This window comes from Poecilia reticulata, linkage group LG6 (assembly GCF_000633615.1).
Source record: "Poecilia reticulata strain Guanapo linkage group LG6, Guppy_female_1.0+MT, whole genome shotgun sequence".
Classification (NCBI taxonomy): Eukaryota; Metazoa; Chordata; class Actinopteri; order Cyprinodontiformes; family Poeciliidae; genus Poecilia; species Poecilia reticulata.
In genome coordinates, this window is record NC_024336.1 from 13,848,074 (window position 1) to 13,862,178 (window position 14,105).

Consider the following 14,105-nt stretch of genomic DNA (forward strand, 5'->3'; position numbering starts at 1 on the left):
TCACTTCCATGGTCATTTCCATAATGTTTTCTGGAAAAAGAGAACCTTCTTGTCATGTCTTACAGGTGGTTCGACAAGTCTTTCAACTTAATTTCATATCCAAATGGAAAGATGGGAGTCAATATTGAGCACTCTTGGGCTGATGCACCCATTGTTGGACACATGTGGGAGGTATAAACAGTATTTCAGTCTTAAAAACAGAGAAAATGAAAGTTTCTTAGCAATTCCTCATATGTTATTTGTGTGTGTCTGTAGTATGTTCTTGCAATAGACTGCTTTCATCTTGGCTACACAGAGGAGGGACATTGTAAAGGGGATGTGAACAGGGGCCTTCCTTCTCCCACTCGACTAAAGTGGGAGATTCCAGAAAAGGTACAATAAACTTCACTAATTAAACGAAACCGATCATTAATTGCTATTTATTTGCTGTGTTTTCTCCTACATCAGTGCCAAGATATCATTCACGCTTCATACGTGTTAGCCAGACACCTAGCTGACGATGTGGACTTCCATGGCCATCTGTTCACTGAGTTTGGCAAAGGCCTGATCAAGAAGTGCAAGACGAGCCCTGATGCCTTCATTCAGATGGCTCTGCAGCTCGCACAGTTCAGGGTCGGTCAGCCATCAGTCACTCACATTGTTTTTTTCCTTGAACATCGGTTTTATCAAACCACATCAAATGTATGTTTTGTTTTGTTTTTCCGTAGGATCAAGGTGTGTTCTGTCTGACGTACGAGTCATCAATGACCCGTATGTTCAGAGATGGGCGGACGGAGACGGTGCGCTCCTGCACCTGCGAGGCTGCTGCTTTTGTCCTGACCATGGAGCATCAGGATGCAACAGTAAGGAAAACAAACACAGTTTTCAAACCATTTAAATCCGTGTTAATAAACTGTAACATGCTAAAACGCTGCATTTGCTTCTGTTACCCGGCTCACGTGAAACCAATGTAGAGTTAAATGAACAGAGATAAATGTGTAAGTAAATATACAACTACCTTTAATGACTTTATTAAATATATTAATTTTACGAATATGAATTGTATTTTTCCCTTTTTAGTGGCATTATTGAGTTTCTAAATACAGAAATGTACATGTATTTTTTTTTTTTTTTTACAGAATAAACAGTTTGGACACAAATGACGTTAAGTTATTCTTATCATCCTGTGTACATGTTTGTTTTTTTCTAAAATGATGACTATCTACGATCCAGATGCAACAGTAGGGTTAGGCTTGGAGGCAATTTGAGTAAACGTCGATGCCATGTTAGGGGGTTGAACTAACACTTGTGACTTCATGACTTTATTACATGATAAAGTCATAAGGACATCCAGTTCTTGATGTGCGCTATGTTTTTGTGTACATGTCAGAATAAGCAAAAATGATGAAGTAATTTCCTAATTACCTGCTAATGTCTGTGAGCAGAATGCCGAGAGACTTGCGCTGTTCCGGAAAGCAGCAGACAAGCATCAGAACATGTATCGTCTGGCCATGACCGGTTCCGGTATCGATCGGCATCTCTTCTGCCTTTACATAGTATCTAAATACCTCGGTGTTGAATCACCATTTCTCACGAAGGTTAGAGATACAGTCAAATCACTTTCACTTTGTTGAATACTTCAAACAGGACTTATCGGGTCTCCTTTCCATCCCAAAACCTTCAGGTGCTTTCCGAGCCGTGGAAGCTGTCCACCAGTCAGACTCCTCAGCAGCAGATTAATTTAGTTGATATCGACAAGTTTCCAAAATACGTGGGTGCAGGAGGCGGATTTGGACCTGTGAGTGTTCTCGGTCAAAATCTTATAGTTAAAACACTTTAGCACCTTGTCTAATTGTGCCTCTTTTGCACTCTCAGGTGGCTGACGATGGGTATGGTGTTTCTTATATCATTGTTGGGGAAAATCTCATTACATTCCACATCTCCAGCAAATTCTCCAGGCGTAACACAGTAAGTACTCGATGTTTTCCATCCACCTGTAGAGTCCTCGTCGTGTTCCTCCAAGTCTAATTGTCTTTTCTCTCTGTTTAAAACCGCAGGACTCCGCTCGGTTTGGTCAGCACATTCGGAAAGCCATGATTGACATCCAGACTCTTTTCAAGCAAGAAAAAGACAAGAGCGTGGTGGAGAATGGAAAGGATGTGCATTTGGAAAATAATAAAAAGTACATGTAGTACTCTGTGGGGAGAAGTTTTGTGGGTGGGCTTGCATCAGCTAAAAGAATTGCACTTTTACTTATGCTTTTCTGGTGAGCCACATCACAGGAGATGGGCATTCCACTCAAAGAGAACAGTTATATCACTCCTCTAATTTATTTCTGTTTTACATGCTGGAGTTGCTGTACATTGTAATTTAATGATGGGATTTTTATGGCACCTTCTTGTTTCCTTGTCAGAGTATGCTGACCATAAATCTAGTCCAATCTGATGTTAAAAATAAATAAATAAATAAATGAATAAAAACAAAGACACAAGAGTGTTTGTTGGGCATTATTGGTTGTTATTATATTAAATAGGTTGTTGTTGTTTTTTGTCTAAACCCGCAGTAAGTAAAATACTGAGAAATTACACTTTTTTTGAGAATTTGCTATTGAAATAAGACTGTTATTCAATAAAGAAAGTGTTCGGGATGTATCTGTCTTTCTAGGTTAATTTTAGGAGCCATGGAAAAATAATTTGGATTTAAACATAAAAAATAAGGGATAAGACAAAAGTTGTTTAAACAAATTCTGACATCCCATTTTCACATCAGCAAGTAAGAACAATTTGTGAACACTCAAGTTTGAGGACAATCAAACTGGATTTGGTTGAAGAGAATCTATAGGCAAGAAAATATAAAAGATTCATGGAATATCTTTGGTTTTCTAGAACCAGACATTGTTTAAGACACTGAGCTAACCTATAAAAAAAACTATTCATTATCAATTAGGTTTGCAAAAGGAGCCTCAACCAAGTGTTGAGTGCAAATGCTTCAGCCTTACTACTTTTCAGTTTGCATACGTGTCTCTATCAGAAGGACATTTATTGGTCACATTTAATCACATTTTTAAATTACAGAATTTTGGTTTTCATTGGCTACAAGTCAGAATCATCAAAATTAACACGAATAAATGCCTGAGTTACATCAGCCTGTGTAATGAATCTATAGGTATTTAAGTTTTTGAAATACATCAACATTTTTAGTAATATTCTAAGTTATTGAGATGCACATTTACCTGCATGTTAAGGTAATAAGTTATTGAAAAAAAAAACAAAAAAACTAAAATGTTCACTTATCCCAGTTAGTGTCAGCCTCATTAATAATTTGAGGTAAGACCAAACAAACTGTGATGGTATGTAATTGTACTGTGTGCTATATGGATGTTGTGGTGTCCCATTATTGAATTGTTTTTTTTATTTTTATGAATTTATTTGTATTTGTTTTTACTGTCTGCAAAGCAAATTGCCCTTTACGGACAACAAAGTTGATCTAAGCTAATAAAAACTAAAACCAGTTTGTTCCCTGTCTCTTCCCCACTGACAGCCATAATACACCCCTTTAAAAACAGCAAAGCCTACTTTCTTTTTTTTTTTTTTTTCACCTGAAATTTAAAAAACACAGAAGAGCAATGTTTTATAAAACATTTATTGTAAGGGGTGGGGTAAAGATTACATCTTGTTTCTAACATTTGTCGATGTCATCCAGATTATTTTCATCTGTAGAAGAAATTAAAACGTCAACTGGCGGGATTCTTCATTTTCAGTTAGCTTTTATCACATCACATGGCATCGTCAACGTACCATGCAGACGCCAAAAATAAACCGTTCGAGTTCACGAGGTGGATGACCCAACACACTCAGCTTTTAGGAAGATTTTTTTTTTTCAATTTACAATGGAAAACTACATCATATTCCTGTAATTATGATGCTACATTTGGAATGAAGAATTTCTTCTTAACGTCTTAAAAAAATAATCTTTAACATATGAAGAAAGCACAACGGTGCAGCTAAAACTAAAACAGATTGATTTGTTTCAATCGCATGAGTGCAGCTCCCAAGTAGCAGAAATCAACCATCTTCTATTTGAGAATTTATTAGCATATGTGGGGACGATACAAAAGTAATAATAATAAAAAAGAAAAAAAAAGAAAAGTCATTCTGATCAGGTTGCGTGTTTTGAGGCATCAGGAAGAGCAATGAACTAAAACTAGGCCTTTAAACTGTACAAAGCGAAACAAAAGCAAAACCACCAAAACACAGGGTGCTTGTTTGATGAGAGCAGCTTTAAGAGACAAAAAGAGGCAACGGACTCCAGACTTTCAAAGATTCAAAATGAATCAACAGATTATTGTCTTCATTACCACTCTCCCATCAGAAGCTGCCAGCCAATCAAGCACGTTAAACAATACAGAAAAACAGAGCAAATGGATTACGAGTATGTCCTAGTTCTTGCCAATTTTTTTTCAAGGGGAAGCTGCAGCTTGAGTCCACTGGGTGGCGCCATACCCTTGAGAGGCCGCAGTGTGGGGCTGTTTCCACGTTGATGCACGCCAACCCAGTCTTTGTTGTGTGTTTTTATTTTACTATCTTGTGTAAATTTCTCAACACTCTACGATGGTTTTGTAGTTTATAGGTCTAAAAAAACTCTCAACAGAGGTTTCGGGGGTTCAGGTCTATGAGGCAACAAGTCGAGGATTAAGAGGTCGCGCCGGGTGTTGGGTTGACATTCTGCGTGGCTGCTTGCGGTGCCACCTCGATGATTCGTGGCTTGTCGATGATGCGGGCGGTGCGGTTTCCTTTCTCTACGATCCCAATGATCCAGGCTTGGTGGCCCTCTCCGTATTTTGGGGATTTGATCTCGGCGCAGAAGCGGGCCGCCTGCTCCCGGGGCAAACAGATGAGCAGGCCTCCTTCGAATGGAAAGAACAAGGAATCGGTCAGTTTGTTTTTTTTGTGCGCATCTCTCAGTACAAGTCTGAGAGATGTACTCTGTTGTTTGTAACATATTCTGGCAAGCACTTATAGGAAAAGTGTCAAAAAAAGAGAGCAAAAAAAATTTTTAATCTAGTGATGTGCATCCCAACACCAAAGAACTGCAATAATGTTAGGTTATAATAAGAGCAAAAAGAAGGCTGCAGAAAGTAGCACTGAAGTTTTGAAAACATGGTCAGCTATAGCAAATGCAGTAAATGCACAATCAGACTTAAACAACTCCACCAGACACGGTTCATTTTACTGTCATCACGTATATCAAGATTTTTAAAACTTCTAAATAGGAATGATATAAACCTAAAAAAAAACCTGTAATGTGAAGTTATTTTAGTGATGCTACATTGGTTTCACGTTCTGTGGAGTATAAATTAAAACAGAGCTGTCCCTCCCACACCTGTTGCTACGCACAGGTGGCCAACAAGCTGGAAGATGATGGCTACAATTTCTCTTTCTTTTCAAGAGACAAATTTGGCTGTTTAAATTTCAGGAATTTAAAGTTTTAACACTTTAGAAAACGGTATACAATGAAGTTTGAACAGTCAAGCTTTTTCCCCATTTGTGCTTTTCAGTTTTTAAATACCACATTCATTTGTAAAAGGAAACCTGACGATGCCAACAAGTTAAAAGCAATTTCCTCAAAATATCATGTGTTTATGAAGGCCTGTCTGATTTGCTTATGGATATACAAATAAAACAGTTTTTATTATCCTGGCTTCTTAGAGTGCAGAGACATTATTTCATCATGTCTGTTTACTATAGACTCCATCCTGTTTGATCAAAACTCAGGACTTTCTTACCAAAACCTTGCTTACTCCATCCAACTCCGTATAAACAAACATTATTGGCAGGATTTTACAGAGCTATGGTTGTTGACGTCAGAAGAACCACATCAACACAGACCTGATGTTTCAGGGCAGGTGCCATGCATGAGTCCAAACATGTTCCCGCAGGCTTTGGACACGGCGGCCATCTTGGCGAGCACTGGGAGGTTGTGGATGACGAAGGACACTTCGCTCCGCTGCTGCCGTGCCAGCGTCTGAGCGTGGCCGAGGATGCCGAACCCTGTGATGTCGGTGGCTGCGTGTGCGTTGAAGGTGTGCATGAGGCCAGCAGCTACGCAGGAGGACAGAGAGGAAGTTCAGATGAACAATCATTTGTCCCTTTTACCCTGAATCTGCTCGGCTTCATCCTCACTCTGCTCCACACCGAACCTGTTGTGCTTCCATCGAAAAGCTGACAGCTGAAGGTCTGCAGTGCGCCACTCTACAGTGTGGATATTAATTGCAGTGTGCCGCCAGTGTGTAATTCAGAAACTTTAAATGCAAAATTACACTTTAATTTTACCTGCTCCTTCCATTGTGGTTCTAAATATCGTTGCAGTCGCTCTAGAGTTTTATTAACCTTTCCTTGCGCTACCTCAGTAAAAACCTCCACATTTTTTCCTCTCCCCTTGGCCAATCAGTGAGCAGCAATCTGCTCACACAACATTTCAAATGCATCATGAGTGAATGATGGGTTTACCTGTACGGTTGAGCCGGGCCATGTTCAGCATAGCTTCGTGGTAGGCCAACTCTACATCTTCCTGTGTTACCACCAGCTTGATTTTGTTCCACTTCTCAGGCTAAATGTTGAAGAAAGCAAATAGGAAAGGTTTGTCATGAAATAGCAGAAGGTATCCCAAGACAAAAAAAATGTAATCAGAGAGACTTACAATGTCTAACCACTGGTGCACTGCGACAGCCACTTGAGTCCCTAATGGTTTGGTCAACACCAACACGTCCCCAGGCACTGCGTTATCAGGCCTAAAAGACATCAGACATTGTCGAGGCGTTTCTTCTTCTAACAGAGACTGAAAAGTCAGAGGGAGTGTACATGTAACAGGAAGTTATTCCTACATGATGAACTCATTGGGCTGACACACTGTCGTAGCGACTCCGCCCATTACCACCCAGGGGTTGACCACCGTTTGTCCCCCTGTGACAGACGTGCCGGCCTCCTCTGAAGCGTCCTTGAATCCCTGAATGATCAGTGGCATAACTTTGTCTCTTTCCTGCAAACACACACATAAGAGCAAGTGTAAAATAAACACATGAAGAATGGATGCTTCGAATCTCCCAGTTCCATCAAATTATCCCCCTGAAAGAATCAGAGTGATAGCACTGAAATTGTATGCTATGCAATCTTTTGCAACTTCCCTGACTCAAGGAGTCAGGATATTATTATTTTTTAATGTCTGATGTGTAAAAAAAAAAAAAAAAAAGCAACCTTTTGGACTTCAGCAGGTGTTACCACCATCACATAGCCAGAACTTCTCAGAAGGACAAAGCGCTTGAACCAATTTACAAAAACGACTAATTGTTTTTCTGTTTGTTGCTTGAGTAGCTATACTGTCTCACCAAACAAAAAAAAATTCTCACTTTTTCTGACATCTTGTTGCTGACTCCCAGAAGCATCAACATGTTGTCACACTCTGTCACTCCCATGGCGTACAGGTCACTTAGAACATTGGCACAAGCAATTCTTCCCTACAAAGCAGAAACAAATTAACCACAGAAGCTGTTTGTGCGGCACAAAGGCACCTTTTTTGTTTTATTCATATTTTGTAATGTTTCACATTCACAAATTGTTCATGTCATACGTTGGTCATATCACAATTCATAAATACAAAAGCGCCATGTGAATTTGTGGCAGATATTTCTTCATCAATAATCAGAACAGATTTATGCGTGGGCGAACCAACACGACCTTAAGACAATAGAATAGGGGAGAAAATCAGGAAATAGGAATATTTTTAAGTGTAGATGGAAACCCAGTATTAACAACTGCAGACCAAAGAGAAACTCAAGTAAAAAGGAGAACTGTTACCATCATGTAGGGGTCGTCAACAATAGGATAGATGTAATCTGTTGTCTGAACAAGAGAAAGTCCACCATGTCTGAGAGGGATCACACATGTGTCCATGCCTATTCCTTTAAAACAAACAGAAATCTTAGCAAAGAGTAAAAGTGCAAATAGTCTTCAACAATGACATGTAATTGCAAAATAAAGCCTACTTTTCTCAGCAGTACAAGCAAATTCATTTCACTTATAAAATGAGGTGCAGTCAGTTTAGCTTTAAGTAAAGGTCAGCACTCTCAGTTGATTGAGCATTTTTGTAGAATAAAAGTTGCACAAAGAACAAGCTGAAGCTATCAGTACAACGGTGGGAGTGTCGAACATGAGCGCAAGTTAATAACTTAGGTCACACATGACAAGGCCTCAGTTTGAACACTCATTCATTCAAGCTGGCAAGGCTTTAGCATGTCTGCTACCACGGCAGTAAAACAAGGCAATTATTACCTAATCGAGGCATAACTGCCCCCAAGAACTGTTCATCCTCTTGATAGTGGTTCTCCTGTAAGGCCTCGAGCAACTTCTGTAAAACCTCTTGAGGGACCTAAGATCAGTGGAGAAAAAGAGTGGCAACATTTTTTTCTTTTCCAGATACCTTCAGTAAATATTTTCAATCAGAAAGAAAGTCAGATTTTGATTTGGACAACCAACCTTGCAGCCTGTCCCCTTCAGCTCAGCGAAGCGTGTGAGCCTGAAGTTCTTGTCCAGCTCATAGCTTTCGGGGTTAAAAGACTCCCTCACAGACATTTCTGATGGCGCTCCGGATCCTCACCACTGAAAAACAGACCAAGAAAAAGAGGGAATGATATAAAACACCTATAGGTCACAAGAAAAACTAGAAGGGAATCAAAGAGGCCGCATTACGAAAGAGACTTATTTTGCACATATTACAAATAACACAAGGTTGATCAAAAAAGCAAATTAATCCTAGACTTTTACATACACTCACCGGCCACTTTATTAGGTACACATGTGGAATTGCTCGCTAACATACAAGAATAGGTCAACAACATGCCAGCAACGCAATACATTACGTTTCTGAATGTGGTGGTGAAAACCTACTGATGTTCAAATTGAGCATCAGAAAAAGGAAAAAGGGTTTGAGATGGTAGAAAAGCTACAGTAGATCAAACAACAACTCATTGCAACAAACCTCGGAACAAAAGAAGACCAAGCCAGATGTCACCCATGTCAGCTGAGAACAGGAAACTGAGGCGTAAAGGGGCCCCATAGAAACCTTCCTCAGGATTATTGCTCACCATGTCTAACCGTTTATGATCCCGGTGTATCCAACTAATAAAATTACGTCTATGTCATAATGTCAAAAAACTCAAATCATTTCAAACTGGCTTCTTGGAACATGGTAGTAACTTCACTGTACTCCAGTACTTTGTACAATAGATTATCACTGGCACTGCCTGTCACGATAACAAATTTTGCTGGACGATTAATTGTCTAAAAAATTATTGCGATAAACGATAATATTGTTTCAATACCTTTTGACACTGATTTAATGGAAATGACTAATAATGCATGGGATTTCCTGCCATAGATACACTTTATTTTCAAAAGAACACATAACACTGGAACTGATAAACTAAATAAGCAAAACAACCAAAAACAAAAAATAAAATGGATTCTCAGTCTCCATTAACAAAAAGCGTACTTGAATAAAACCTAAACAACAAAAAGCCAAAGTGGAAATAAATACTGCAAAAGAGTGCAGATTATGAAGTCTGTATACTATATTGCCCTTCAGTMCTCACTAGATTTAGATAGAGAAGATGGGSACATCCGACTACCTAATGCAATAGTTCACACGATTTTTTTGCCCATATTTTCCCTTTAAGATAATCTTAGATCGTTAGGAGATCTAAGATTCTCTCGCTAGTGATTTCGTAACCGATCATCCTGCAGTGTATGGTGTGTTACGGTAGGTCGTCGTGGCCGCTCCGATCTAAATCAGGGGTTTTCCCCGACTGGGAGCTTAAYGCTGAATGTGGCAGGTAGCCAATCAGAAAGCGCGGATCCTCCTCTGAGGGGAAATTACAAGTGGAATCCCTAACAGCTGACACGGCGCAACAGGAAGACCAGGGGACATTGGAGATGATGTGTGGAAACAACATTAACATTTATTCAACATTTCGTGCAAAGAATATAGAAATGACAATGAGAGGAGTTGGAGCCAAATTGCTACCGCAGATGATAAATCCGGTAAGTTTTCAACTGTTCTTCGTTAACGTCACGTAAATAGGTTATAATGATTTTCATTCAGTCAGGAGTTTACTCTGACTCTAGTCACATGCATCACAGGCAGATTGTAGTAAAACATTGATTAATGCCTGGTTTTTAAATTAGTTAACTGGACTTGTAGCCATTATTTTGTGCCCATGTGGCTGGACACCACAAGGCACAATCGAATCCCATCGAATCGTTATACCTAGGATTTCTGTCGGCTAATGTGTGGTCTCTCAGGTTTTGGAAATGGGCCGACAATCGGCTGACAACTTGTGTAGTGTGAGCTGGACATTACACTAAGGAAATGAGGAAGGGAGGGAGGGTCAGTGGAGAGCACCGGAGAAAGGAAGAGACGATAAAGCCGATAATTAAAAAATAGGTTTAATTTATCGTGCGATTAATTGATTTATCGTTTAGACAGGCCTAACTGGCAGTGTCGGAATCAGAGATTTACGTCATGGACATGACAGGGTTTCCCCCAGTGTATTATAGACCTGGCGGCCCACCATGTTTTACTAGCGCCACCGCCAGGCTAAGCCTTTCTTGTTTAATTTTTTTTAGAAAAATAAAATAAAATAAAAAAAATCACATTTTTTAAGCCGGATTGTAAGCGTTTCTGTTGCTCCGAGCGTTTCACTATCAGAGCAGATTTATTCCTAAAAGATATGTTTATAGTTTATGCATTTAAAGCCGGACCAATCACACCGCTGGGCCTCTGCGCGTTGCCTCGCGCGCTGCAGCAGCTGGATGTCTAAAGTTAACCTCAGCGCGGATCCCASGCTCCTCCTTTCACTCGAACTGGACACAGGCTGACCGCTATGGATATTTACATAACCCCCCTGTGAGGAATTATGATTAGTTATGAGGAGTTATTGATTAAGGTAAGAGTTTAAACCCACCGAGTTAGCTCTGGTTGCGCAGCTCTACGTGAACCGCAGGAATAACTTGTAGTCGCGCTTTCCGAGGTGTTTTGAGCGAGCGGTGAGAATGATGTATTATTTGTGAACAAAACATTATGCGGCGTTTACATCTCAACACGCTGCCCAGCGTTTGGCCCTTTAGGTCTGTGTTCCCGGTTAGCCGGTGAGTTAGTGGTTAACGACCCACTGCTAATCACTCATCGTGCAGGTTTAACCCGGTGAGGAGCTTTCGTGCTCTCCTCGTGCTCATCACGCTGATTTTATATTATTTTATTATTATTACTAGTGTTATTTTCCCGGTCATACTAAGCACCAAACCGTATCAAATGTTTGCCCACTTAAGACAGAGTTAAAAAACTCTGAAAAACTCATCCAGAAACTCGGCCAACCAAAATAGTTTCTGTGTCCCCTTGTTAAAAACTCAACAGACACGAAATGAAAGAGCTACTAAAGCCACATTAGCAGCATTGAATTAAATCTCCMATTTGTTRCGCATCTCTGCGCAGYGCAGCGGATTMCCACATCATKYAGGGCCGGTCMAAGGGTKTATGRGGCCTGGAGCAGAATATGACTTAGGGGCCCCWTTTGTTGCTAAAAACATCAGCACCTCTAACAGCTTCTGTGTTAGATTTAGTGAAATCTAGGACAGGGGGAGTAGTTTAACTGGCAAACCTAAAAAGCAATAAATTATAACTGCAGCTTACTAATTTGTATTTGTGAACAAACACAGCTGAAACTCAAAGATTAGAATAACAGCATCAGATTGTAGCTGTGGTAACAAACCAATCTGACTATGAATATTGTTCTTTGAACTTCTACAAAATAAACTTGCCAGCTCCTTAAAATCTAAGTCTAAGTCTTTTAATTTATATATGCTGAAACCATTATGTCAAATTTAGCAGCAATGATAATCTCAATAAACAAATGCTACATTTATATATCTGTGGTCTATGTTAAAATATTAGCATTTATCGGGCCCCTGAAGCTCTGGGGGGCCTGATGGAGCCGCTGACTTAATTTGGATTTAACAGAAGTGGACATAATTGATATTTATTTTAATTGTATTTTTTGAGTAGTTGTTTTTAAGACTAGTTGTGGGTTTATATGGCAGTTCATTGAGGATGTTTTCCCATAACATATAATTACCCAGTGATATTTTTACTTTTATTGTCTACTTAACATCTTTTAATACAAAAACACGGTGGACCGCCTCGGCGCCCAACCACCAGGCTCAGCAAGTTTTCTGGGGGGAACCCTGATATGCAACCACTTGATATGCAACTACTTGATATGCAACTACTTGATGCTACCAAGTCACTTTGACACAAAATCTCTTGAGAAATATTTGACACCTTTTTGAATCTATGCAAGAACAAGTTGAGGCAGTTCTGAATGCAAAAGGAGCCCAACCAGATACTAGCAAAATGTACCTGATAAAGTGGCTATTTGACTTTTCTAACCATCTTTAAAATAAAACAATCAAAAAATATACAAGCTTATCATCTCTAATGGTCACATCCTTCAAAATGAAATATTAAAACTGCCATTGACTTAGACAAAAACATACTGTATGTCCAGATTGAGAGAGCATGTTTCGCTGTGATTTATACTTTTGTACAGTTAAGGAATTTTCCAGATATTTGTCCAATACATACTGAAAATAATAATAAACCATTAATAACTCAGAAAAGCGCTCATATGTTTTACAAAGGTCAAATTTGTGTCAATTTACATAAACAACAACAAAGGAATGTTATCTTCTCACCTCATGATTCATGTGGTTTCCACTACCTGCTCTCCATTCACCCGCTCTAATTTAACGTTGAGAGGTTTTTATTTCAATACACTAACCTGCATTTTATACCTGTTTTGTCAGATGGAGTCAATCTATAAAAACTTTTTAATTTCAAAATTGTTAAGCAAGTATCAAAGCCAAACATCACCACATCAATGAGAACTGAATATTTAGTTCGTATCCAATTAAAAGAACTAAAAGTAATAAACGTGTATATGCCATGATTATAACTGTGCCATCTAGCATATTCGCAGTTTATTGTGCAAACTGGAGTTGCTGAAGGGAACCACAATGCATAAAATGATTCCATTTTCATTCAACCCCTGAGGAACTGGCTGAGAATATCAGTAATGTCCGGTGTTAAAAGTCGGTTAACTGTAATGTAAGACACACGACAGCCCATTTTAAGACAACTCAATCTGCAGAGACAACTAACTCCACTCCCAACGTTTGTTTAGCTGAAAATGCATCTTAGATTTTCTGCTAGCTGTGGCTAGCCGGTCCTTGCATGCGGCAATGAGCTGAGGCTGCTATCTGCAACAAAGAGCAGGTGGAGAGCAGATATGCTAGCCGTACTGCCACTGAGCGCAAACATTGTGCACATTTCTATTTAACCCTGATTTACAGTGTAGAACCATAATCCCGGCTGCTTGCACTTGCAAGTTAAAAAGTTGCGGCAGGGCGCCTAACAAAAATGTCGGCGGCGGAAAAAATTAACCCTTTCCTCTCCCTCGCCATGCGATGTGTGCAACATCAGAGTTAGTATTAGCACTAAATCGCTGAACGTGCTGCTGATGCAAACACCGTAATGAGACTGTACAATACAAGTGTACAGAATGAGCCTATGAGCAAGTTTAGGAGCTAAACTGGATTAGATTCTTACAACATTTCCCCTTTAATTGGTCTGAGCAGTTTATCCTTACCAGCTTCGGGTTAGCGGTGGATCCTGACACAAGAGCGGGGACTGCAACAGAACGCACCAGGGCTACATTTAGGCGACCTCTTAGAAAGCCTGACTAGAAATCATAAATTATTGTCTTTTAACTATTGTACAGAGGACAAAATAATCATTATAATTTAATAGTAAATGCAAAGTAAATACGATTATTAATAAGCAATTTGTGCTGGTGCTATTATGTAAAAACATGCGCCTAATTTAACGTGGAAACTAACCAGATAACAAAGGGTCCTCTGTTTGCACGGTGGCTTCTTCAACATCCCCTTTAATGATTCCAAAAGTCTGCCAACAAAATTGTTACAATGGAGTGTACCTTTAATTTGTGTTTTCCCTCC

The 14,105-nt window shown here is 39.5% G+C and overlaps 2 protein-coding genes across 3 annotated transcripts in view; one reads left to right on the top strand and one right to left on the bottom strand.

The window, feature by feature from the left end:
- cpt1b (carnitine palmitoyltransferase 1B (muscle)) overlaps positions 1–2,450 on the top strand; it is an 8,317-nt gene extending 5,867 nt beyond the window's left edge. Inside the window, exons 12-19 of the mRNA XM_008411340.1 lie at positions 66–171; positions 256–372; positions 448–612; positions 708–842; positions 1,425–1,577; positions 1,664–1,777; positions 1,855–1,947; positions 2,037–2,450. Coding sequence (XP_008409562.1) covers positions 66–171; positions 256–372; positions 448–612; positions 708–842; positions 1,425–1,577; positions 1,664–1,777; positions 1,855–1,947; positions 2,037–2,171 — 1,018 coding nt within the window. The 3' untranslated portion in view covers positions 2,172–2,450. The remainder of the gene's footprint in view (positions 1–65; positions 172–255; positions 373–447; positions 613–707; positions 843–1,424; positions 1,578–1,663; positions 1,778–1,854; positions 1,948–2,036) is intronic.
- A 1,168-nt stretch (positions 2,451–3,618) lies between these two features.
- On the bottom strand, positions 3,619–13,835 carry sephs1 (selenophosphate synthetase 1). 2 transcript variants are annotated; one of them, XM_008411341.2, is made up of 10 exons: positions 13,736–13,835; positions 8,511–8,633; positions 8,307–8,403; positions 7,833–7,936; positions 7,385–7,492; positions 6,863–7,017; positions 6,679–6,769; positions 6,489–6,588; positions 5,868–6,080; positions 3,619–4,885 (listed from the first exon to the last, which is right to left on the bottom strand). In XM_008411341.2, the coding sequence occupies exons 2-10, from the start codon at positions 8,604–8,606 to the stop codon at positions 4,671–4,673; spliced, it is 1,179 nt and encodes a 392-aa protein (XP_008409563.1). In that variant the 5' UTR covers positions 8,607–8,633; positions 13,736–13,835; the 3' UTR covers positions 3,619–4,670. The 2 variants fall into 2 exon arrangements, with proteins under 2 accessions (XP_008409563.1, XP_008409564.1); XM_008411342.2 differs by lacking the exon at positions 13,736–13,835 and adding an exon at positions 12,783–13,522.
- Between the last annotated feature and the right edge of the window lie 270 nt (positions 13,836–14,105).